Below are 25,353 nucleotides of genomic sequence, written 5' to 3'. Positions count from 1 at the left end.
GTATTACTTAAATATGTTTTCAGACACTCAAAGTTTCAAACTTTGTAACCGTTACGAATAAACACAGGCTTTAAAAAAAGTCTCCACTTTTAAATAGCTAAAAGAGTAGAATATAGCCATCCATTATTTATGTCCTTGAGAATTGCCTTAAATATTTTTGAAACAAGGCAGACTACAAATAAATAAATAAACAGTGGAGGGGGTTTTTGAATGCAGGTTCTCTAGTTCTCTAAACTTGATACTTATATTCCTGGAAGACCAAAATAATTTCAGGAGTTAGAAAATACCTCACATAGGGTGTAAGAAAATACTTATAAATGTTTTACAAAATACCTTTTAAAATCATTTATTTATTCCCAACCAGAGAAAGCATATAGTATCATTCTACATTTTAAGAACACTTTCTGTTGCAAGAACACATCTTAACCAGTAGTTCTAAAGATATATTTTAAGATTTGTTTAGTCTTGATTTTTAAATGCAGTAATTCAAGAATGCCATCATGTCAGATCCACAGAATGGTGATTTTGTGGCTGTGTTGTTTAAAAAAAAAAAAATGTCCAGACATCTGTTCTTGAAGGTCTAGATTTAAACTTTTTTTTTTTAATTCTTGCTGCTGGGCATTTCTCAGACTAAGATGAACATATGTTTCTGGCCAACACTAAGCATTCAGCTGCAAGATTCCCACCAGGCAGGCCCCAAAGTATAACCTCAGGTAGAACAAGAGTGGTCCTGGGATCAGAGTTGCCAACTGGCCTGACAGGTGTGTGTGTCCATACCAGGATTGCCAGCGCCTGTGCAGGGCCAGTGGGGCCCAGGAGGGGGTCATGGCCCTATCAGTATCCAGGCTGTCCTCTGCCACTGGAGTGTGATTATAAATTGTTCTTGGTGACATACACAATCACACCCCACCCCCCTTAAGACTGAAAAGTCATGAATTATTCAGGAGGTGGCATTTTGAAGCTCGTCTGTTTAGCTATGCAAAATCAGCCCAGCCCTTGGGAGATGGGAGACAGGGTGTAGGCAGTTATAAGGGCTCAATCTTGGGGGTTTCTAAGCTGCCTGGAAGGACAAGAGAAGACGAGGGGAGCAGACTCACCCTGAGCCCTGCAGTTCCTCCAGATTGGATGCATTCCATTCAGAGCCCTGGGGGACAGATCACACAAACCCCCGTGAGTGTCACATGTCAGCCTCAGAGCTGCTTAGGGGATGTACGGTGTGGGCTAGTCCTGGAGGGGGGGCAGATGGTTATTTCATGGCCATTGGCCTCAGACAACGGACGGAACTGAAAGAAGCCACTAGCAAAGCAGGTTCCCGAGGCATTCCCAGCGTCGTCAGCCAGAGTGGAAGGCCCTGGCTGCCCCCTGGCCTTTGTGAAACAGCAAAACCTATATCCCCTCTCACCACTACTTCCTTTCCTAAGGCTCCAGCAGGTCCTGTCACCAGAGGCAGTGACTTCCAGCTTCCCACTGGGGAGAGGGCACTTTCACACAACACTCATTTAAAGCAGGAGTTGCCTACATTTTTGGGGAAGTATTTTTCAAAGCTCCCACCCTTTGACCCAGCCGTTCCACCTACAAACAGCTGCCCTAAGGAAACGCCCAGAATTCGCACACAGATTTACGCACAAGGATATTTATGGTTATGTGCAACGACAAACAATGGGGACAATTCAGAGGACCAACAAGAAATTAGTAAAATAAATGATGACGAAGGCACACGATGGGGCAATTAAAAACAAATCCTACTTTTGGTGGCTGTTTAAAGACACAGGGAAATGCCACATAATGAAAACAATTTAAAAAGAGAAAACAGGATATAAAACTATATAAAGAGTATGAGTCTTTCCTTTTCTATTTTTAAGAAGCTCTATAGACATAAAAAGAAAAAAAATCCCAGAAGATGGGAAAATAAATATAGTAAAATAATAACAATGACTACGCCTAGATTTATGAAATGGAAATGCAAAATTTTTGCTTTCTTCTCTAGAGTTACTTGTGTTTCTGAACCTTCCATAGCATGTTTTAATTTAATGCCTTTTAAAGCATATTAAAAAACAAACCCTCCATTTCTGAGCTTACTGGGAACACGGAGGGGGAAAAGCAAAGAAAGAGCTATCATGTCACTCTGTGGCAATGCAAATGACAGAGTCACGAAGAGCAAAAGACTCCCCTGAGTTTCCCTAAAAACTTCCTTTCTCAGGGGGGTAGACCTCTCAGGACACACAGATTGCAGGAGGCCCAACGGAGCTGACAAGTATGGGTGCTAGCTGCATTTTCATGGGGGAGGGAGAGGCTCAAACATAAAAATTCCTTTAGTATCTCTCATGGAAAAAGTGACATAAAGCACCGAACCACACTGAAAAAAATAACAAAAGCTCAGTAAGTCTGTGAGCATCCTCTTGCTGTGATCACCACCTAGTGGAGAGACAGCCTGCCTTCTGTTGTTTCCACTAGGAAAAACCACCAACTTCCCAGAGAGAAGATTAGAGCCCAGTGCTGCCAGACGGCTTTTGAGATACAGGCTTCAAATCCACACACTCACAGACGTTTTAATATAAGTATTAAATATATATATATATGTGTACACACATATATACATATATACGGATTAATACATAAATACATTAAAAATATATATGTTATATATATATTTATTTAACACACTAAGTATATATTATGACACATGGATCTGGAGAACTAGTAATTAATTCTTGTGGGCAGGAAACAAAACTGTTCATGCCTTCAGCAGCAAATTCACTTCCTCCACTTTCCCAGGAAGTGACTTCTGCTGTAACAATGGTTGCCACGTATTAGCGCCTACAGAAACTGCACTCAGTGCGTTAAATGTGTCTTTTACTTAATCCTCGTGATCATTCCACATGCTATGGAATGAAGGAGAAAAGGAAAAGACCCGGTTACATGGCTGCTTAGGCTGGGGAGTGGGAACTTGGCCCTGGTGGGTCTAATTTTCTTCACACTGTATTGCTTCTCTAATTTTAGTAACATGCTTTCCTCTATAGTCTCTCGGAGAGACTGAGAACTAGCCAGTTGCCTTCTATGGAGATTTATAGCATTAAGAGAATCTGAGCAAGAGATGGAGGTAGGGAGAATCCACAAAACCCAACCCCCTGGTGGTGCTCCTGGGGCCTGTCCATTTGATGGGCCTGGGAACAGTGCACAGAGTAGCCATGCGGACAGAGAGAGGGGAAGAAGCTGTGTTTTGGGGGTTCGGTCTGTCTTCCCTACTGTTTCTCACATCTCGGCAATGCCCAGGCAAATTCTGGGTTTTGGTGAGAACTGGGGTTCTGAGCCCTCAAACCACGTGGAGGAAATTGGACGGGGCCTCTGTGTTACTGACTGCAGACCAAGGATGGAGAGAGTCTGAGAACTGCCGACGTGGCCTATGTCAGAGAGCCTTCAAACAATTCCCCACAGCTCAACTGGGAGCCACATCTCAGACATCTGGCTTGAGAGCAAACTAGGGCAGACCAGAGGAAGGGGGTCAAAGACAGGAGTTCCCAGAACAGCCAGGATTGAGGTTCCAGCAACACAAATTCTCTCCCCCTCTCTGACTTTGCTGCAAACTTCAAACAATCAAGGTTTGTTGATTTATGTTCCCCCAACCAGACCCTGCCGTGCGCTGTGCTTCTTACAAGATAAAGGTGGTCGAAGATAAGGGAGGGCTTGTCCATCTGTCCCAAGATAAGGAGCATCTCATTGTCTATGAATTCTTTAAATTCTTTCAAGTTACAGTTCATCTGCGTCTCCAATTCATTACGGATCTGTGGAGTGGAAAACAGCAGGAAAAAGTGATTTGTCATAAAGCAAAATGACAGTGGCCCACCTCCAAAGAGGTCAAGTCACCACTTCAACTGCGGTGGTTTTCAAAAAAGGTGTTTTGTTGGTGTTGTGGTTTGTTTTTTTACCCCATAGTAAGCACACATGCAGGTGGTAGAGATGCAGGACCCACAGCCTCAAAGTCAGCCTGACTGGGAAAAGCTGATTATTTTATATGAAGAGGCTGATTCACATGGGATCTCTTCTACTCAGTTAAGGCACTTATATTTTTACGATTAAATATCAAATATATGGGACGCCTGGGTGGCTCAGCGGTTGAGCATCTGCCTTCAGCCCAGGGCATGATCCTGGAGTCCTGGGATTGAGTCCCACACAGGCGCCCTGCACGGAGCCTGCTTCTCCCTCTGCCTGGGTCTCTGCCTCTCTGTGTCTCTCTCATGAATAAAATCTTTTTTTAAAAAAATCAAATATATCACAGGCAACACATACTGTTAGTTTTCATCTTGCTTTGGGAGGCATCATAATATGATTTTTTTAATGTGTATTAACTAATAAAAGATGATATATGGCTTTTTTTAAAAAAGACTTTATTTATTTACTCAGAAACAGAGAGACAGAGAGGCAGAGACACAGGCAGAGGGAGAAGCAGGCTCCGTGCAGGGAGCCCAACGTGGGACTCTATTCCGGGACTCCAGGATTGGGCCCTGGGCTGAAGGCGGCGCTAAACCGCTGCGCCACCTGGGCTGTCCTGATATATGGGTTTTTTAAACGGCCCTTCCAAGCCCTTATATCTGCCTAGTTTAAGCTACCATAATAATTCATTGCATTCCTTGAACCAAAAGCAACTGAAAAAAGAAAAGTGATCCAGAAAAATTTTGAAGGCACAATAGAAGGCAGTCCAGAGTCAGTAACTTGCTGGTAAGTGATAATCCTGAAGTAAGAAACAAGATCTTGTTTGCTGTATCTCAGTAAAACACAACGCAGAGGAAAGGACACTAATAGAAAAACGTGTCTCGGTGCAATCCATTGCAATCCACAGGTCTCGTGAAATTATCACCAAAGGTCTTGCAGGTTCAGAGAGATCAGGAAATTTGCTCAAGGCCCCATCAGTATGCAGCATAGCTGGATCCAAACTAGAGTCAGACTCTAAAGCCTGCGCTCTCTCTGCTAAGCCCTGCAGGGGGAAAAAGCCTCTGAGAGCCGCTGAGCTGACCAGTAAGGAAGGCCTCTCTGTGCTTTGGGCAACAGGATAAATGAACACTGTGTGACCTCTGGCCTACTAAGGGAAGAGCTCTCTTACTTCTTTTGAGGTCACATTTTCTAGATCCTGGCTCATCATGATGCTCCGGAGCTTGGCTTTGATAAGGCGCTCAGTCCTTTCCCCTTCGGTTGGCCTGGAAAGAAATGACATTCAGTAAGTCGCAGAATGACAAAGAGCCTGAGATCAGTGTTTACAGAAACACCAGATGCTCTCAGGCTACATAGAACATGGCCTGGACTCAGAGAGCTACCTTCTTGGTGTGCATGTTTTTGGGAGGAGGGAAAAGGGACAGAGTGGTCCTGCTCTGTGTCTGGAACTTCCATGGGAGCCCACAGAGTGGTGAGCAGATGGAGAGCACAAAACAATGGCTGGAAAGCATATTCCTTGTGCAGATCTGCAGAGAATCAGGCTCTCAGGACAAGACGCTGGGAGCACCAGAGTAACGTCCACCCACCACCTTCCAGACCCTTCTGTCTCTGTCTGAACACGTCTGGGGGTGGGGACATCACTGTGTCTAGAGGCAGTCCATAGTCCCAACTATGTCCGGCTCCCATTATCTTCTTCTTACATAGAGAATCTGTGTTACCCTGTAACTTCTACCCATCAGCCCCTGGTTCTACACAGACCAGGATTAATTCTTCCACGGAGGCCCCTTTTATATATTCAAAGGCAACTATCATTCTCCCCAACCCTCTCATCATTTGGGGCCTCACAGAATGTGGCTTCCGGTCCTCTCCTCATTCAAGTTGACCTCTCTGCCCATAGTCCTTGTAACACAGTCCCAGAGGGACGCACAGGAGTCTAGGGGAGGAGGATCCTGACCAAGATAGAAGCAGAGAGCCATTTCCTTTTTCTGGACCTGGACTTGCACTTATGCAGCCTCAGGCTGCATGAGCTCTGCCGGTGGCCACACGACATAAGCCACGTGATTCACTGTTGCAGCCTCTCAGGCAGGCTGCCTTTGGCCAGCATGGAGGCAGTCGTGTTTTGGGATCCCAGGATGAGGGATGTATAATACTTCTAAGAATAGAGGAAAAGGCTTTGGGAATTAAGTCTCTGGCCACGTGGAGACGAAGGGGTAGATCCCAGAACACTGCCCAAGAGCCGGTGACACATGTGGGTCCCACTTTCCTTTGAGAAGCTGATGGGCATTATGGAGCTGCTCCCCAGAGATGCACGCACCCCCAAATCTGTCTCTAGCTTCACAAGTGGGGTGGCAGTCACGGATCCTTCTCTAAGCTAAACATTATCCGTGGGCAGTAGGTTAGGAGTCCCTGCTTGGAATGCTGGTCCTGGGCAGGAGACCCTCAATCAAGAGCTACGGGGAAGTGTGACTTCATGCGACTCAGGGACTGGCCCAGCACAGGGGTGGGCAAGGGTGAAGGCGAGACAGCACTGCACTTACTTGTCCACAAACAGGGCCGGGGAGTCAGGCCGTGTGGACTCCAGGTCCTGCATGGCGTTCCACTCATTGATGCAGCTCTGATCGGAGCTGATGCAGCTTTCGTAGTAGGCAGCCCAGATGAGAGCCACGCCCCCGGGGAAGTAGTTGTGTCTCCGAGCCACTTCGCAGGCCTTGTGAAGGACCTGCAGGGCAGACCTAGGGTAAGGACAGGGACAGGGTCAGGCCTGGGGAGGTACAGAGAGTGCTAGGCTTTTACCTCAACACAGGAGTGGAGAACGGGGCAGGGTGATCCCTCAAGGACTCACCTTGAGTTGGGAGTTGCTGTGTGTATAAGGTAATGTGGGGAACACAAGGCGGCCCAAAACCTCCAGGCTGCCAGGTCACAGAGCTAGTCTCTGAGACATGTGCTTCAAGCCCGAGGGTGGATAGGACAGCCGTCACCATTCCCAACAAGGACACAGAACAAACTTCATAACCCTCCCACCCAGGCTGGCTCACATGTCACTTCGCACTCCATCAATGAACTCCCAAGAATTCAGACTGACTTGTGAGGCTGTGGGTACCTTGAACACAGGAACCACTGCCAAGCCCAGCGAGTGGGAGGAAAGAGTCTAACTTGTGACAGACACGCTTTACTGCGTTCTGAATAACTTATTTTTTTAAATTTATTCATAAGAGACACAAAGAGCGGGGGGGAGAGAGAGAGAGGCAGAGACACAGGCAGAGGGAGAAGCAGGCTCTATGCAGAGAGCCCAATGTGGGACACGATCCAGGGACTCCGGGATCACGCCCTGAGCAGAAGGCAGGCACTCAACTGCTGAGCCACCCAGGCGTCCCTGAATAACTTACTTCTTATGACCTTTTCCCATCACTGTTCTAACAACTCTGAAGCTTACATCTCTTAGGGAAATAAGTGCTAGGAACTCACATTAATAGAGAAACAAGATGTACAAGAGGTTTGGGAAGGAAGCATGCGGCAGAAAGAACAACATGGAAAATGTGTATGGTAATGCTCAGCTTAGTCATCTTTTTTTTTTCTTTTACAAAAATTTAGTTTTTCTTTTAAATAAAAACTTGTTTTTTTACAAAACTTTCTCAGTGAATGGGGTGACCCATGCATGCATGGATGAAAGGTGGAATGGGAAGCCCTGGAGGGAGCTAGAGTCCTTGGGCCTGAAGGGCTCACCAGTGGTATGAAAACCACTGCCGTCCGACACACGCGTTCCACTCAGGCACAGCTGTCCTAGCGCTACCCTGCTTGGGGGAACAGGCTTGAGCTGCGTATTTACTAAATTTAGTGTTGCTCCTGAAAGTTTGGAAAAATGTGTGGGCCTAGTTTCTATTTGCCTGTAGAGAAAGAGGTAAGAAATGATCCAGGGGCACAAGAAACATCTGGGACATCACGAGAAATCTGATTTTGTGATATTTTCCCAGAAGGAGCCTGAATTGAAGGCAGTGTAGAGTGACAGACGAGGTCAAAATGCAGTGCTGTACTGACTTGTGGCCCAGGGGAGAATTCTGCCTGAGTCTCGCCATTTCAGAGAACAAAGTGCATGAAACACTGGGTAGAACCCTTCTCATCATATGCCACCAGCTTTCCCCTGAGCCTCTTCCAGATTACTGGAGAGAGAGAGAGAGAGAGAGAGAGAGAGAGACTGTCGTGTTGTGTTCACTACAGGAGTACTTAGTGCGGCAGTTCAAGGAGGAGGAAGGCTCTCAGGTGTGTGCATGTGCGCCAGGTTTGGAGAAGCACCTGACCTATATTACTCGTGGCTACCTCATCCCCAAAGCAGAGTGTGCAGGAGCCCCCCCCCCCCCCAACACACACCCAGGCCCTGTACCCTGCATCCCGTAGCGAGGCACCTGTGAGAACGTGTTCCCTGGGCTCTCTGGTACAACACGCCACTCGGCGTGGGTTACGGCCACCTCCCCCAACGAGCATAGGAATCATATCTGTTGTATGCCTCCTCAGATGCCCAGTGCCTGGCAGAGGGGGCATTCGTGGGGCATTCCAATCATGGTACAAACCGAGCATGAGCCAAGTATAAAGAATACCAAATTCACACTGGCATCGAGTTTGGAACCGTAGATACATAAGAACAGTGCACTTCAACAATGAAAAAAAAATTAGAAACTGGCTGAAGGAACTGAATAGACTTTTCTCCAAAGGTGATGTACAAATAGCCAATAAACACGTAAAGAGATGCCCGGTATTAATCAATTGGGGAAATCCAGATCAAAACTTCAGTGATACCATTTCACACCCATTAAGAGGGCTATAATGAAAACTAAGTAACTGGCAGGCACTGGTGAGGACATGGAGAAACTGGAACTCTTGTGCACGGCTGGTGGGACGCGAAATGGCGCAAGAGTCTGGCGTGCGGAAAACAGTTTCAGTTCCTCAAAAAATTAAACATATGATTAACCGTATGCTCTAGAAATTCCACTTCTAGGTACATGCACAAAAGAATTGAAAGCAGGGAGATCTCTGGATGGCTCAGCAGTTCAGCGTCTGCCTTTGGCTCAGGGCGTGATCCTGGAGTCCCAGGATCGAGTCCCACATCAGGCTCCCTGCATGGAGCCTGCTTCTTTCTCTGCCTGTGTCTCTGCCTCTCTCTGTGTGTCTCTCATGAATAAATAAATTAAAAATCTTAAAAAAAAAAAATAAGAACTGAAAGCAGAGGCTCCAACAGACACTTCGTTCACCCATATTCGAATACAGCAGCCCCAAGCACAAGAGCCAAGAGGTGGAAATAACCCAAATGTCCACCAACAGATGACAGGCTACATAACAGTCTATGACCACAGACTGGAATAACACTCAGCTCAGAAAGAATTCTGCTACAAGCTACGATACGAACAAACCTTGAAAACACTGCGATTTGTGACACCAGTCAGACACAGAAAGGTACATTGCATATGATTCCCCCTATATGAGGGATCTGGGGTAGACAAACTCATAGAGACAGAACAGAGAACAGAGGTTAACCAGGGCCTGGCCTGGGAGGGGTGGGCTGGGGGTGTGCGGACTTAGTGTTTAATGGGATGACAAGAAAGTTCTAGAAATGGATAGTGATGTTTGCTCATCATGGAGGTACACTGAATTGCACATTTATAAAATGGTTAACACGGTACACGGTATGTTATGTGTCTTTTGCCACATACACAAAAATAAATGCACCTAAAAGAGCTTCAAAGTTGAAGGGGTTTTTTTCTAGCTTGCCAGTTCAGGCTGGCAGTTAGAAAAGTATTTCTAAGGTGATAAAAGTCCCTAAAAGCACACTTACCACATGGCCTGCACGGATACGGGCTTGAAGACGTGCATCCGTCCCGCTGTGCTGACACTGAATCCCCTGAGATGAAAAACATATGAGATAGCAGCCCCTGCAACCACACCACCATGTGATGACAGGGCGGCCCACCAAGGACACCCTCAGGACAAGGGTGGCTCATGCTTTCTGAGAAGGGAATACAGGCCTGCTGCACGGAACAAGGAAGAAAGGGAAAAGAAGTGTTCTCAAATCTGGAAGATTTGTTTTTATTTTTAAAAAAGATTTTATTTTTATGTATTCATTTTATTTATTCGAGAGAGCCTGCATATGCGCACAAGCAAGGGGGAGGGGCAGAGGGAGAGGCAGAAGCAGGCTCCCCACTGAGCAGGAAGCCTGATGTGGGACTCGATCTCAGGACCCTGGGATCATGACCTGAGCCGAAGGCAGATGCTTAACCATCTGAGCCACTCAGGCGCTCCGAAGACTTGTTTTTAATCCAGCTATTCAAGTCTATCAAAAACACAGACCCTGGCAAAGGCAACACCATTATTTGACACCATCTTGTTCACGTTCCTGAGACCATCCCAGCTCTCTCGCTACTTCTTGCCCCACAAATCCCACCCACTATTCTTGTAACTGCATAGGAAATATAGTCACGGTTGGCAAAATCTGAAGAAGGAAAAAATATAACCATAACCCTATCTCTTCAAAAAAATAAAAATCACATTTTAATTTCTCTCCCCCAATTCTATCTATGAGGCAACATAACTTGCATCTCAGTGGAGAGACAACTTGTATTAAGCTCCTTCCACTCAGGGCAGAACCCATGTATTTCTCCTGGAAGCAAATGTATGTGGAACCCAGATGGTTCTTCGTCTCATTTACCTGCCCAGGCCCAATGGAAGGGTTCTTCCTCTGCAGCCCCCGCAGCCCCCAGAGAGGCCCCTGATGTGTTGCCATTGTCTGCCTCTCCCTGCACCCCCGTGGCTGTGAGGTCCCGCTGTGTCCTTCCCGACCGTGAACTTGCAGTGACCAGCTCCCCAGGGAGGGCACGTACTGAACATTCATTTAACACATCAAGGTAAATGAGTGAATGTCAGCTGCCTGCTGTTCTTAAACTTTGCACAGCAGCACATCTCCTGCAAACACACGTCCATTGATACTTCACGACCCAAACTCCCTTGTACAGTGTCCCAAATAGCCCCGTTCTTGTGTGGCTCACTGGAGGGAATACTGTTTCTCCTGCTGTAATACGCGAGTCACACATGTGACTCTGCTCCTAATCATTCTCCAACGGTGCTCAAACCAACTTGGGTTTCAAAGTCTACAGTGGAAGAATCTTTTACGGAGATCCCCTTACCCATCTCCATCGAGGTGGATTATTGTGTCGCTCCACAGCCGGAGAACCATCCCAATGGTGCAGCTTTTACTGTTCAGGAGGAAAGACAAGTAGCCTAGTCAGGGTCCACCCGCTCGTGCACCCTCTTCCCTGTCTTTAACCAGCCTGTCCAGCTTGCAGAAGAGAACTACCCCCTGACCTGGGGCAGGCTGCTGGGTATGTATCTGGGAGAAGCTGTGTTGCCACTAAATTCTTAGAGACATGAGCCTGCGATGGACCCACCTGAGGCAGTCACCAACAACGTCTACCTGGGGATGGTCACAGAGGACTCTGACCCTACCAAAGTATGAATGAAGCTCCGTAAACACCAGGTCTCAGCTGTGGCTCTCAGGGGGCAGGGAGCAAGAGGCTGACTACATGCCCACACTGCAGCAGGGGGTGTAGCCACCGATGGCTGGCACACTCCTGGCACAGGGCCATATGCACTCCAAGGGAAACAGGCGAAAGGTGGCAGCCAACCAGGCCTCTTGTCCTAGGGTGGCGAGGGTGGGGAGCGTGCCAACACCACTGCTAGAGTTCATTTCTAGGCCTCTGCTGCTGTACCTTTTGTATAGCTGCATTGTAAAAACTAGCTTAATCTGCTTTTATTTTGCTCACACTAACAGTGAAATGATACTTAATGACTTTGGAGATAGGCTCCACTGAAAAACATGGAGGGACAGAAAGGGACTTTATCAGAGGGTTACTCAGATTATTATGAAATTCTCCTGGCATTTAAGAGTCTGCTCTGAGAGACTACTGTGACTGCCAAGGCAGGATCCTACAGCCTCCAGGGATCTTGAATGTACACCTCTACTACCACTTAGCAACACCCCAGGGAGTAATGTGACGCCTAGGACTGCAGGCAGGGGGCCCTGAGCCACAGACCCCCCCCTTCCTCCAGAGCACTGGCGACCATGCAGGATTCTTTCTACCCTCTGCTACTCTGTCCGTGGGGAAGGGAGCTGCAAGGCCTTCAGGTCAAATTAGACTAAGTCTTTTGTGTTAGGCAAATTCTCCGGCCCTACCCGCACACGCCTACCCATTCTCTCTCTTTTTTTTTTTTAAGATTTTATTTATTTATGAGACAGAGAGAGAGAGAGGCAGAGACATAGGCAGAGGGAGAAGCAGGCTCCACGCAGGGAGCCCGATGTGGGACTCGATCCCGTGACTCCAGGATCATGCGCTGGGCCAAAGGCAGGCGCTCAACCGCTAAGCCACCCAGGCTTCCCTCCTACCCATTCTCGATGGGCTAATTATATTTCCTTTGTACAGCTGCAAGATAAAATTGATGCTGGGACCTGCAGAGCTCTGGAGCTACTTGGCTGTATCAGTGCCCGGGAGGGCGAGCAGGGGGCCCCTTCACAGCCCAAAACCAACATGCTGAAAGCCCAGGGCAGAGGGCTCGCTGGGAACATGTGGCTGGGACTGGAAGACTCACCCCCTTTTAGCACTGATGGCCCACACCAGGGACTAGTAATGAGGAAAGAAGATAGAATAGGTAGCTACAAGGAGCACCAGACTGGCCCTTCCAGGGCAGGCAGAGATGAACTGTGTATTAAACAAGGGTGGCATCTCAACCGGCCTCCACTAACTGTAGAGATGGGAGATGGGGATGAGCCTAGAGAGCACTGCGTGTGTGGGGCTAAGTGGAGGACTGCCACTCAGGCTCCCAACCTGCAGTCAAAAAAGCATGAACAGGGATCATGCATGACCTGACTACAAAAACTCAGCAAATTCCCTAATGTTCCCTTACCTGCCATTTTGTGAGTTTCTAGTAGTCCCATCATGACTGCAGCAAAATTTCTACAGTGAAGGAGGGCATGTGTGCTTACATGTAGGGGAAACAGGGATACCCAGTCAGGGAAATGGGGTCTTTCAGAGGAAGAATGACCTTGAAGGATAAAGTGGGTAGCAGTGGCTATGGGAGAAGAAAATTTCAGACGAAAACTGAAACAGGAGCAACAGAGGAGCCAGCCGGGCGGGCGAGGGGACTCAAGGGCTAAGCAGGAGAAAGCCCTGGCCCGAGGCATGCCATGAAAGTCCTTCACAGACTGCAAGGTACCAGCAAAGGCAGTGCAGCTATACAGGCTCACGGCACTCCGAGTGCTCCCAAATCCCAAGGAATGACACGAGATGGAACCTGAGGGTGACTGCTCGGGTCTCCCTAGGCTGCGTGTGCAGATGGGCAGCTCTGGAAGAGAAGCTGTGAGCCCACAGGGCCAGTCACTGTCCCAGCGTCCTCCCTTCTAACTCAGCACCTGCCTGTCCTCTTGCCCGAACCCCTGCAAGTGCCTGCTGTGGGCAAGACTCATCTCTCCCTTCATTTTTTTTTTTTAAATGAAAAAAGCAAAATCTTATGTCAGGAATTTAGAAAAACAAGCCTATCATGCTTTCAGCAGATCAAAAGCTTCCCTAAGGACCAGGACTTTGTTTTTTAGCCAAGGACAAATAAAAGTGCCTGGTGCTCCACCAGTGGGTGCCCAGGCTGCTGCCTCCTTATGCCTGGGCAGGTAGGCCCGCCATTCAGACCCGACACGAGGAAGGGCCACTTAGTTCTCATTCTCCTCTGACTACCTGCTCACCCTCTGCAGCCCATCAAATCACTTCCCCAACCACAAGACGCCTGTACCAGCCTTGGGGCTGGCACCTGCACACAGGCCTGTCCACTCCAGCTGGGAAGGACGACTTGAAGTGCATGAGTACCTGTCTGATGGAGATCACGACCTCCAGACTACGAGGCTGGAGAGCAGAAACCAGGCTGGAGAGCAGAAGCCAGATGCTCTTACTCACTCTGTGGGGCACCAGGCACACAGGAAGTGCTAACAAGTACAGATGGTTGAGTATGAATGAATTCACGAACAACAGAGTGTAGAGGTGAGCCACCACATATGGATGTGTGAGGTCTACACTGGCAGGGCTGCCATAAAAGCCCCAATTCAGAGGTCCTTCTTAACTAGTAGGATGGCCTTGGGATAATCACACTGACGTCTTGAGCTGCATTCCTCATCTGTAAAACATGAATCAGGGCTACCTACTCCACAGGGCAGTTTAAGGGTTCAATGAGAGGTTGAGGACACATTGTGGCAATTGCCCTGTGCTTTCCCACGGAAGGATCAGAGAGGGCCGGCAGGAGGGGCAGACCTCCTCTCAACTCCGACAGTTTGGGCAGAGACGATGGGCATATCCCACAGGGAGGAATCCCGCTCAGGGCCAGGGTGCTACAGGAATGGACCACACAAGGTAAAGAAAGCCTCTGCCCTGGAAGGAACGACGAAAGGCTGGTTGATCGTTGGAAGAGCAAATATAACTGCATCATTATTTTACACTAAACACCTCTGTGCTTCACAACCACACCGACAGTGGCCCAAAACACAGAGGACAGAGGTCAGCCCATTTCCCAGAGTACCTGCCTGGGGGTACCTGACACGGAGTACTGGGCCCTCTAGTCTTTTTTTTTTTTTTTTTTTAGGATTTTATTTATTTATTCATGAGAGAGACAGAGAAAGAGAGAGAGGCAGAGACACAGGCAGAGGGAGAAGCAGGCTCCCTGCAGAGAGCCCAACGTGGGACCAGATCCCAGGACCCCAGGATCAGGCCCTGGGCAGAAGGCAGATGCTCCACTGCTGTGCCGCCCGGGCGCCCCTGGGCCCTCTAGTCTTCAATGGCACTCTTCACAGCTCACCTCCTAAGAGCTGTCAGGCTACACATTCTTCCAGATCCAGACTTCCCAACCAGCCCAAAGCCACAGACATCAGCTCACACATCTCTCCCTAAGTATGCCACACAAAACTTTCTTATGATGCCACCCTGTACCAGGAAGGCCATAAAAGAAACATCCTCCCTCTTTCCTCGTGGACTTGTTAACCAGCAATGAAGCCTTGGTCCCTTGTAACAGCAGCTCTCTCACGGGAACATGATGAGACCACAAGCTGCCACAACACCATTCACTGCTTCGGTGGCTTTTCCTTTCCTGCCATCAATTCTGCCCACGACACCTTCGAATGTACCTCCTGCCCCCCGTCCCTGCTGCCCACTTGCCCTATAAGACATGGTTAGCCACCACATGCTGCAGAAGGCCTCTGGCTTGCTCCATCCGAGCCCACCCAGCTCCTGAGCTTCCACAACCCCCTGAGCATCTCCCCATCACCAAGCCCGCTGCCCCACCATCTATCTGATCATGGCTCCTTCCTCGCTCAGCTTAGAGGCTCTCGGAGGTGGACAACTGCGTATGGCTGCCTCTTTGTGTTCCTGGCCCATTGCCGCATACATAAGAGAAAGCACACACTTTCCTCAGTGGAGGAGTCTAACTTAATAAAGATGATAAATAAAGGGAGCCTAACTTAATTCAGGGTCTGCAATGATCTCACGCACATTCACTCTAGAGGTAAAAAGAGCCGTTCACCCTCATTTCACACACATAATAGGATCTATGATATAACTGACCTGAACTCCAGTTATTGGGAAATTCCAAACCTCTCTTCAAGCATCTGACCAAGCACCTGTCAACAAATACTTGGGAATCTACTTGGGATAGTGATACCGGATTAAGGCGCTTGATACGATGCCTATCAACCACATACTTCTACATGGGCCTGTCCCTGCTTTACGTGACTGGTTTCTGCTTGTCCTTAGGTGTTCACCACAGCTGTCACTTCCTTCAGGAAGCCCTCCTGGCCAAGGTACTCTCTTCTATGGCTCCCCACCCCCCGCCCCGCCATAGCAACCCAGTGGTAAACCTCTAAGCTCAGTGTAATTTGTCTATCCTCTCAGTAGACCCTGAGCTGAGAGTAGAGACTGGATCTACACAGCACCAGGCATGCAAGAGCTACAAGGGTGCATTGTACTGTTATGTTCTGCATGCCTGGTCACCCCCACCACTGACCCCGACCCATTCCACCAGCATCTCCCACAGATACTGAACCACGGAAAACTTTCTTCAGCATCAGCCCATGTCCCCGCCGCAGAAGGGAAGCACCGCCCCACCAGACTCACCTTTCCTTACTGGAAAAGTCGACGCCCAGCAAGATACTCTCCTCCGTGTCCTGGCGCCCGCTGCTGTCCACCACCACCATGTACCGCACCCGCTCCGCCCAGGCGCTCTCCAAGCGCACAGCCTAGACAGGCAAAGACGCTCTCACTGGGCTGCCTTTCCAGGTGGTGGCCCCTTCTGGCACCAAACCAACATCAAGGACTTTTGTTTTCTATCTTTCCCCCTGTGAGTTCAGGAATTAAGATGAGATTCTTAAGAGGAGGAGCCACGTCTGGTTTATATCCATGAACAAGGGACAGTCCTTGGCTCTGAGGAGACCAAAGTTGGTCAAATGGGTAAACAGGTAAAATCCAGAGAATGAAGCTCTCAACCTAGCATAGACCAACATGGACACCTAGAAAAACTTGCCACTCTCATCTCTTCTTACCAGCCTGATCCGATCTTCACATCGCAGAAGGTTGATCATTACTTGAAGATGTTGAGGCAAGTCACCTGTTGGACCAATGAAGAAAGTTTGAAAAGGTCACCCACACACCTTCTAGGCAGAAACCTGCAAGATCTGGGCTGACGGTGAGGGTCTGGGTGAAGACCTCAGAGTCAAAATCCCTCCAGTTCCACCACAAGACAACCATCAGAGACTAAGAGGCTCCATTTCTGTTACTTCACTCCTAAATGTTGCATGAGGATGGGGAGATCTAGTTGGTGGCCACGTTTTTAGAAGTTGCTTTTATAGCCTAAGATGTGGGTGCCTGGGTGGCTCAGCTGGTGGAGCATCAGACTCTTGATTTCGGCTAGGGTCATAATCTCAGGGTGGGGGATTGAGCCCCATCTGGGGCTCTGTGCTCAGCATGGAGTCTGCTTAAGATTCTCTCTCTCTCATTCTGCCCCATCCCCCACTCATGTGCCTCAGAACTTGGCTCCCTTGACAACCACTATGATCAACATCCACAGCAAGACCTCTGTGCCTGACCACACCGTCTGGTCCCTGTGCTGCTGAGTCTTTGTGGCATTTGCCTACTCTGTGAAGTCCAGGGACTGGGGGATGGCAGGTGACATGACTGGGGCCCAGGCCTACATGTCCACCACCAAGTGCTTACACATCTGGGCCCTCGTCTTGGGCCTCCTTCTGATCATTATGTTCATCGTTATTTCTGCCCACTAGCCCACTGATGATCATCCAAGCAATTTCAGAGGTCATAAAATGTTATGAAGGCTACTAGTAGCTGCCCATGCCTAAGGCTTTCACCTCTTTTCACAGCAGTTTATATACACATCAGTCTACAACTGAATTCTATAAAGAATTATTACTTTATAAGGAAGGAACAGAATTATCTTTAAAAAACGTTATCCTGGGACGCCTGGGTGGCTCAGCATTTAAGGGTCTGCCTTCAACTCAGGGAATGATACTGGGGTCCCAGGATCGAGTCCCACATCAGGCTCTCTGCATGGAGCCTGCTTCTCCCTCTGCCTATGTCTCTGCTTCTTCTCTTGTCTCTCATGAATAAATAAAACCTTAAAAAAAACAAACAAAAACAAACACGTTATCCTATAGGTCCCAACTAGAATCCCGGAAGGATCAATATACTGTATTCATTCCTTTTGCAAAAGTATCTTTTATTTATTTATTTAGATTTTATTTATTTATGTATGAGAGATAGAGAGAGAGGGGCAGACACAGGCAGAGGGAGAAGCAGGCCCCATGCAGGGAGCCCAACGCAGGACTCGATCCTGGGTCACTAGGATCACGCCCTGGGCTGAAGGTGGTGCTAAACCGCTGAGCCACTGGGGCTGCTCTCAAAAGCATCTTTTAAATTTTAGGTCAGGTTGATATACGATGTCCAAATTGTACTTCTTGCCTCCAAGAGGACCCAGGGTGTTGGAAGCTTGCCCCTCTCGTCTTGTTCTCTCCATGACAGCATGGTGCAAGACACCCCTCACTGCCACTGCTTTCCCTAAGGAATACTTGGCAGGTGACGGTTCACATTTCAGGAGGACAAGGAGCTCCTCGTTCCCCTGCCTCTCTACCCAACAGCACACAATTACCTCAGCTGGGTCTGGGCTCGCCTGCACCCCACCACTATCCACTCTGAGTCACAGAAGCACACAGATGAAAGCAAAAAGAAGCCCCTTTGTCTGCTGAGTGCCAATGAAAGGGACATTTTCACACAGATAGGCTCCTTTCAGTGGGACTGCTTGTGGAGATGTGGAATTGCTGACTGACATAACTCCCGACTGTGGTCTGGCATCCACACACCGCCTCTATATGTTGAAGTGTTCACTCAGCACTTGAGAAAACAGCAGAGACTAGAAGCCCAAAGGAGAGGCCCTAGCAAGAGTCTCAGATTGGAGACTGGTTGAAATGACCTGAATGATTTCTGCATGGGCAGAATTAACCCTCACTTGTACTCAGCTCTGCAGGATTACTACTGGGACTGTGGGCCATCCAGGGCTCTTGACAGTGATTCTAGAAAAACAGGAATTGACATAAAGTCCAGTCTGTGCCTGCCCTAGGATGGTTTCCTGAGAGCCTGGGACAGTCACCATACCATCTCTCTGCTTTTGCTTTTTTTTTTCCCCCTCCGCTTCTCTGAGCTCATCAGCTATTCCAGTCCTCAGGGGCAGAAGAGCCACGAGGCCTACAGCTTTCTTCTTACTCTCTGATATGTTCCAGAGATGCACAAACCAGCCTGACTTATGGTTTTTACATGGCTTTGCACTCACTTCCCCAAGCTCCACACACTATGAAAACACTGTTTGAATCAGAGGATGGAGACACTGAATACAAAGGGTGAACAAAGCTGGAGCATTCACTTTGCTGTGTTAAGACACAAACAATGGTTAAATTCCTGACAGGACAGAACCATTAGAGATTCAAGAAAGAAGGCTCTGTTTGTAGTACTACTGTACTCGAAATCATTGTAGTAATAATCAGAGCTTCCTTACACAGAGCACCCATGAGGAGGTAAACAGGTTCTGTGCACACTTTTTTTTTTTTTTTTTTTTAAGTAGGCTCCAAACCCAGCACGGAGCCCAACATGGGGCTTGAACTCATAACCCTGAGATCAAGACATGAGCTGAGATCAGGAGTTGGACGTTTAACCAGCTGATCCACCAGGCACCTCTACATGCATACACTTTAAATTCTGTCCTGAGGTACTGCTATTTGATGCCTATTGTGAGGATTAGGCAACTGAGGCTCAGAAGTCAACTGTGACTGCTCGGTAAGGTATAGGACTGGGATCAGAAGCCAGGTCTGTCTTGCTCCAAAACACATATTCTTTTTTTTTTTTTTTAAAGATTTAAATTTTTTTTTTTTTTAATTTTTATTTATTTATGATAGTCACAGAGAGAGAGAGAGAGAGAGGCAGAGACACAGGCAGAGGGAGAAGCAGGCTCCATGCACCGGGAGCCTGATGTGGGATTCGATCCTGGGTCTCCAGGATCGCGCCCTGGGCCAAAGGCAGGCGCCAAACCGCTGCGCCACCCAGGGATCCCCAAAACACATATTCTTGCCCCACACTCCACTGCCTCCCTATGCAGAACTGTTTTCTGAGCAGAAAACAAACTTAAATCTTGATCCCTGATTTGTATGTAAAAATACTGACTGATCCCTGGTGTTTGCTGTAAACTGTAAGACACGAAATTCTAACCAAGGCACTCAGATCCAAAATGAGGCTAAATGACTTGAGGTGAGACAACATGTCACGATGACAAGAAAGCTGGCCCCGACTGCTGGCTGCTTTCACCTGCTGTTGTTCTAAGGGCCAGAGGCCTCTCCAGATCACACTGAGAGGCGCTGCTCATCCAAGAAGTGCCTGCAGAGGTTACAGACCTATTATAAAGATTCGCTTGTATGGGATGTCTTCTGGTTCCTCTTTTCAAATTGCCTTTGGTTTCAGAGTCAAGTCACCTAAGAAAACCAGTCTCTTTTACTATAGAAACATTTCTTATTTATGTGTGGTTGGAACTAAATGGACCCAAAGTGGGTCTGATCCCCACTTTATCACTTCTACTTCCAAAACACAAATCCACCGTTAAATAATAAAGACTTCCCACCCCAATGCCTGACAAAAGACTTGTAAAGAAATTCTCCAAATGAGAGTTTTCCAAATGCTCAGAGAAATGACCAGAGTCCTTAGGGAAAGTACATGGCATCCCAAGGGTGGTTATTTTCAAGGGGACAACATCTGGCTATCACATGTTCTGGTGCATTTGTTTAAAAAAAAAAAAAAAAAAAATCGTACCATAACTTAAAATCTGCAGTTAACTGATGAACTGTGAGTGGGAAATCTTTACATCCAAACAGAACACTGCTGACTGCCTTACTTCTTCCATAGACACACAGTCCAAGAGCACTAGTTCTCAGTGCTAGCTGGAAAACATGTATGACTTACCTGCTCTAGAAAAGAGCTTCTACTTTGCACCAGGCATGATAAGCCTGTGTTCCACTATTTTCTCTGGCCTTGACAGTCAGCAAATTGTTTACTACCAGTAATGGAAGGTTCCTCCATTGCACAGCAAAGAAGTTCTAAGGTAAGAACCTCAATTTACCTGCATGCTTGTGGGGATGCTGAAGACTTCGCTGGCTTTGAGGGCTGTTTCCCTGCTGTAAGAAGAGGGCTGCTCCTTTCACCATGAAAAAGCTCTCACTTAAGCTGGGAAGAATAAAACCAAACACAGTCAGTCTGGAATTCAGAGAGGAAAATGGGCAAAGACACACAACAGAGGAAAAGCTTTAGTGTGGACAATGCACATGGGACAAAACAGCTTTTAGGATCATTTCCCACTGCACTCTTCCCACATCTTTGCTATGAGCTTCCTGCCGGAGAGTCTGTGATGAACTCATGCTTCGGCTAAAACACCCAAGGTTCTTTGGACTCTTGCAAGGTTGGAGCCCCTTCCTGCAGGATACTGTACAGGATCTCCCTGTAACACATCTTCCGAAAATAGAGAGCAACTCTGAATTTTACGAATTTTTCACGTTCTTGCTGTGGAATCTTTATGACTCCCTGACTTACAACAACTTCAGCGATCTCAGTGCCTTTCCTTGATGGAATATTAAGAAGAGGAAGTTATACTTTCACTATTTGTTTGCATCTTAACAAAAGCCGGACCTGGTGATTTAACTTGGTCAAGGTTACCATGCCACTACTCCAATAAAAAACCTCCAGTTATAACGGATGCCTGGGTGGCTCAGCAGTTAAGTGCATCCGCCTTCGACTCCCGGGCGTGATCCTGGAGTCCCAGGATTGAGCCTCGCATCGGGCTCGCAGCATGGAGCCTGCTTCTCTCTCTGCCTGTGTCTCTGCCTCTCTCTGTGTATCTCTCATGAATGAATGAATGAATGAATGAATGAATAAATAAATAAATAAATAAAATCTTAAAAAAACAAAAACAAAAAAACCCTCCAGTTGACACCATGAATTTCTCAGCAGAATGAACTTTTCGGTTTTTATTATTTTAAACTAGCAATAACATTTACATTCAATATATAACACAAGAAGTTACAATGTAAGTTTCAAAAATTTCATGATTTGGCTATCAAAAAAATCTTTAGCTTACACAAAAATCAAGACTATATAAACTGACAGGCTGTATGTAGCTACTAGTTATGACCAATTATTCAAAAATAATGTTAATGCTGAGAATCACCCATTAAATGCACTAAAACTGTTAACAGTGTTCTTTGGTGAAGGGCTGGACCACCTATGATTATCTTCTTTCTGCTTCTTGGTATCTTCCAAATTTTCTCTACTGAGCAAATATTAACTTGTTAAAAGGATTATCTTTTTGATTTTCAGAGTAAGGGAAGATATATACTCTACATTATAATGAAAAAGCATTTTAGTTCTACTAATTTTGTGAAAGATCACAGTTCACAATAAAGGGAACTGTAAAACTCATTAAATCTCTAGCCACCAATTCATATATTAATGATTTGAAGGGAAAAATCTCCAAGAAAAAGCAGCACTTTTTGTGTGCATTTAACAGAAAGCAAAATCGATTCCTGACGGAAATACAGGGTCAGTTTCTGTAAATATAAAAAAAGCAGCATCACCTTCTCCCCCAATGTCTAACATTAGCAGTTAAATGTTCTAACCCTTGGAATAAAAACCTCTGTTAAGTCTCACATGCAATTCTAGGTGCTGAGAAAACTCACCACATTGAACTCAGCAGCTCCTGGAATCAGAAAAACAGTGATCTTGTATAATATGAAGTCCACAATAAAATCTGTGACTTCTGCTGGTTGAATCCTCACGCCAACAATAGTGATGCTTCTCAAATACCCAATGGTAAGGCTGAAAAGGCTGCCTCTCTTATTTGGGCCTCTGAGTTACTGACAGTTTTGTAGATTTCATTTACCAATCCTTTATATCCGTACAGCTTTTCTTCACTTAGTAACCCCAACCATGCTGCCAAACCATCCTCTCCACTCTACCTGCTTTATGTTTGTGTTGCCAGTTTTAAGAGCTGGGAAGCCCAGGACTATAGGGTACTGAAAAAGGGGGTGCCCAGCTGGCTCAGCTAGTAGAAGCCTATGACTCTTGATCTCAGGGTTTTGAGTTCAAACCTCATGCTGGGCGTAGAGATTACTTAAAAATAAAATCTTAAAAAAAAAAAATACTGAGGGGGCACCAGGGTGGCTCAGTCAGGTCAAGCATCTGACTCTTGATTTTGGCTTAGGTCGTGATCTCAGGATCACAAGATGAAGCCCTGTGTTGGCTTCATGCTGGGTGTGGAGCCTGCTTAAGATTCTCTCCTTAAAAAAAATTTAAAAAAAAAAGGATTCTCTCCTTCACTGTCCTCTCTCCCCACAAAAAAAGAAAAAGGGAAAAGGAAAAAAAAAAAAAATCCCTATTGACCAGAAGCCTGAACACTCTGGAAACAGCCAGCCATTAACAGTGACCTTTGCCTTGAAAATCATGGGCAAAAATTCCCCTTGGTTTCCCTTACATTTCCTTTGGAAAAAAAAAAAAAAAAAAGAGAACAATGCAAAAAAGAATAGGCTGGTTTTACCCCGTGATTGCTTACAAGGCCAGTTTCTCCTCTGTGTTCCTGTGACTGATAAAGAATGAGAGTCCCCCATCTACACATGAAGTCAGGGCCCATGTGGACTGCGCCCTGGAACACTGCCTCTGCCCTCAGGGCAATCAGGCACAAGCGTTTACTGTAAAGAGCTACAGGGAAGCCCACAAAGCACATTATCTGCCCCAGGCTTGTGAGCCCGCCCTGCGTCTGGGATGAGAGTAACCGCATATGGGGCCAAGAGGCTGTGAAACATGGGCAGTCATAGGATTTATGAAAACAAAATGTAGATACTCTCTGTGAGCTCACTCTAGGCCTTGAGCCTCACACACCTTCTGGGAGGCTGAGAAGAACACCGTTTCCCCTCCAGTACCCCCTAACCCCTGCTGCCAAGGCTCCATGAGGGTTCTCTGTGCCTGGTTTCTAACACAGCAAAGCGTGGTACCGTGATTTGCCAGTCTTGGGGTACTGCCATGGGGATGTCCTTTAAGAAATCCATTTGGGGGGGGGGCACCTGGGTGGCTCAGTTGGTTGGTTAAGTGTGTGCCTTTGGCTCAGGTCATGATCCCAGGGTCCTAGGATGAACCCCCCACATCGGGCTCCCTGCTCAGCAGGGAGTCTGCTTCTCCCTTCCCCTCTGCTTCTCCTCCCCGCCCCCCAACCCGCCCCAGCTACGATCATTCTCTCTCAAATAAATAAAATCTTTAAAAAGAAAAAAAGTCCATTTTGGGGATGGCACACTCAACTAGGTTCTTGGAGCAAGGAAATACAGACCCACAAACCACACCTCCCCGCTAAAGAAAAACCAGCCTTCTCTCCCAAAATGCTTGTGTCTTTAAAAAGTGTGTGTGACTGAAGTTTCAGAAAAGTTAGACCTAGATAAATAAAACTGAACTGTTTTCCTCCACTGCTTTAAGAAAAATCTTGCTGGGAGAGTAAAAACAAGTTCAGCCTGGGCCCTCCCTGCCCCCGCCCCAATGCTTTTATCTCTGCAATACAAATATGTTCTCAGACACTGGTCACCGCCCAGTTCGGGAGAGGACAAAAGATTAGGGTTTTCTACCCGGCACTAAGGACAGATGAAAACCTCCAACGATGCTCCTCAAAACACCCCAGCCCTCCAAGCATAATCAGCCAGTGTCACCCAGAAATCGATACGTGGTAGGAAGAGAGAGATCAGGTGGGGATACGTACTAATTTGGGCTGGAAACCTCTGAAGAGTGCAAGTTGTGAGCCGGCTGAAGGGAGACGCAGAAGTCAGTGAAATAAAACAGGTTCATGACAGCTGGCTTCACATCTTTAACTGCTCCTAAGCTCCTGCTTCGCACTCCCTCCGGAGAATGATCAAAGGGAAGGAAGGGGCCTGAGTCCTCTGGCAGACAGGCAGGCAGGCAGGAATCCTCAGCTCCGGATGATGTTCCCACCCAGAGAGCGAATGGCCCTTGTGGGACTCTTGTCTTCCCCTGATATTTGGGTTTAAAAAGGCCCTTGTCCCTGCATATCCAGATGAAAGAGGGCCATTCAGAGGGAGCAAAACAGCTGAAGTTCCTCTAATCACTTTACTCCTACGGCTTTTTGCAGGCCTTAGGAACAAGCACCAGGGTGTGTAGAAAATTGTGAGGGAAAACAGCTGGCCACCAAAGAACAAGTCCCAAAGCAGTGAGGACCCCATTCTGGTTGAAATTGACAGACTGAAGGATTCCTATTTCTGTCAAATCGCCACCCGTTCACCCTACGGTGACCGTGGGCAGCTGCCACAGTTAGCCCAAGTCGTCAAAGCATTTTGCATCCTGAAAATTCGTCAGTCATGCTAATCCCTGCCTGAGGAGGCAAAGTGGGGGGAGAATCCAGGTAGAGGGAACTGCGGGTGCACACACAGGAGGGACTCTGAGAACCACAGGCTCGGGGTGCCGGCCAGGGCTGGCTGCAAAGGTAAAGCAGGTCCCGGTCCCCAAGAGTTTGGCACGAGACCCTGAAACCCGCAGAGCAGAAGCCAGTGGGCACTATGTTTTCAGCGCTTCTTTTGGCCCATGAAAGAAATTAAAGCCACAAATAGCCACATGCAAGGCAGAATGGAAATAAGCACCCAAAGAAAGGAGACCTGCTGGTGTTCGGAAGAAGGAAGGGGAAAGCATCTAACTGGTGGGTTTGGGAACACTTGGTGAAGGAGGGAACACTTCACAGACTGCACAGACTCCTGGCGAGGCCTCATCTGGAAGC

The 25,353-nt window shown here is 47.4% G+C and overlaps 1 protein-coding gene across 3 annotated transcripts in view; it reads right to left on the bottom strand.

The window, feature by feature from the left end:
• SSH1 (slingshot protein phosphatase 1) overlaps positions 1-25,353 on the bottom strand; it is a 62,090-nt gene that overhangs the window by 13,518 nt on the left and 23,219 nt on the right. The window contains exons 3-11 of one of the 3 annotated variants that reach the window (XM_025474305.3): positions 20,659-20,762; positions 16,535-16,599; positions 16,110-16,231; positions 11,097-11,165; positions 9,752-9,817; positions 6,465-6,659; positions 5,099-5,192; positions 3,654-3,782; positions 1,098-1,144 (exon numbers count right to left, since the gene is read on the bottom strand). In XM_025474305.3, the coding sequence (XP_025330090.3) occupies positions 1,098-1,144; positions 3,654-3,782; positions 5,099-5,192; positions 6,465-6,659; positions 9,752-9,817; positions 11,097-11,165; positions 16,110-16,231; positions 16,535-16,599; positions 20,659-20,762 (891 nt within the window). The remainder of the gene's footprint in view (positions 1-1,097; positions 1,145-3,653; positions 3,783-5,098; positions 5,193-6,464; positions 6,660-9,751; positions 9,818-11,096; positions 11,166-16,109; positions 16,232-16,534; positions 16,600-20,658; positions 20,763-25,353) is intronic. The other 2 variants (XM_025474306.3, XM_025474307.3) reach the window with 2 other exon arrangements.

This window comes from Canis lupus, chromosome 26 (assembly GCF_003254725.2).
Source record: "Canis lupus dingo isolate Sandy chromosome 26, ASM325472v2, whole genome shotgun sequence".
Lineage (NCBI taxonomy): Eukaryota > Metazoa > Chordata > Mammalia > Carnivora > Canidae > Canis > Canis lupus.
This window is presented reverse-complemented; position numbering and strand designations above follow the sequence as displayed.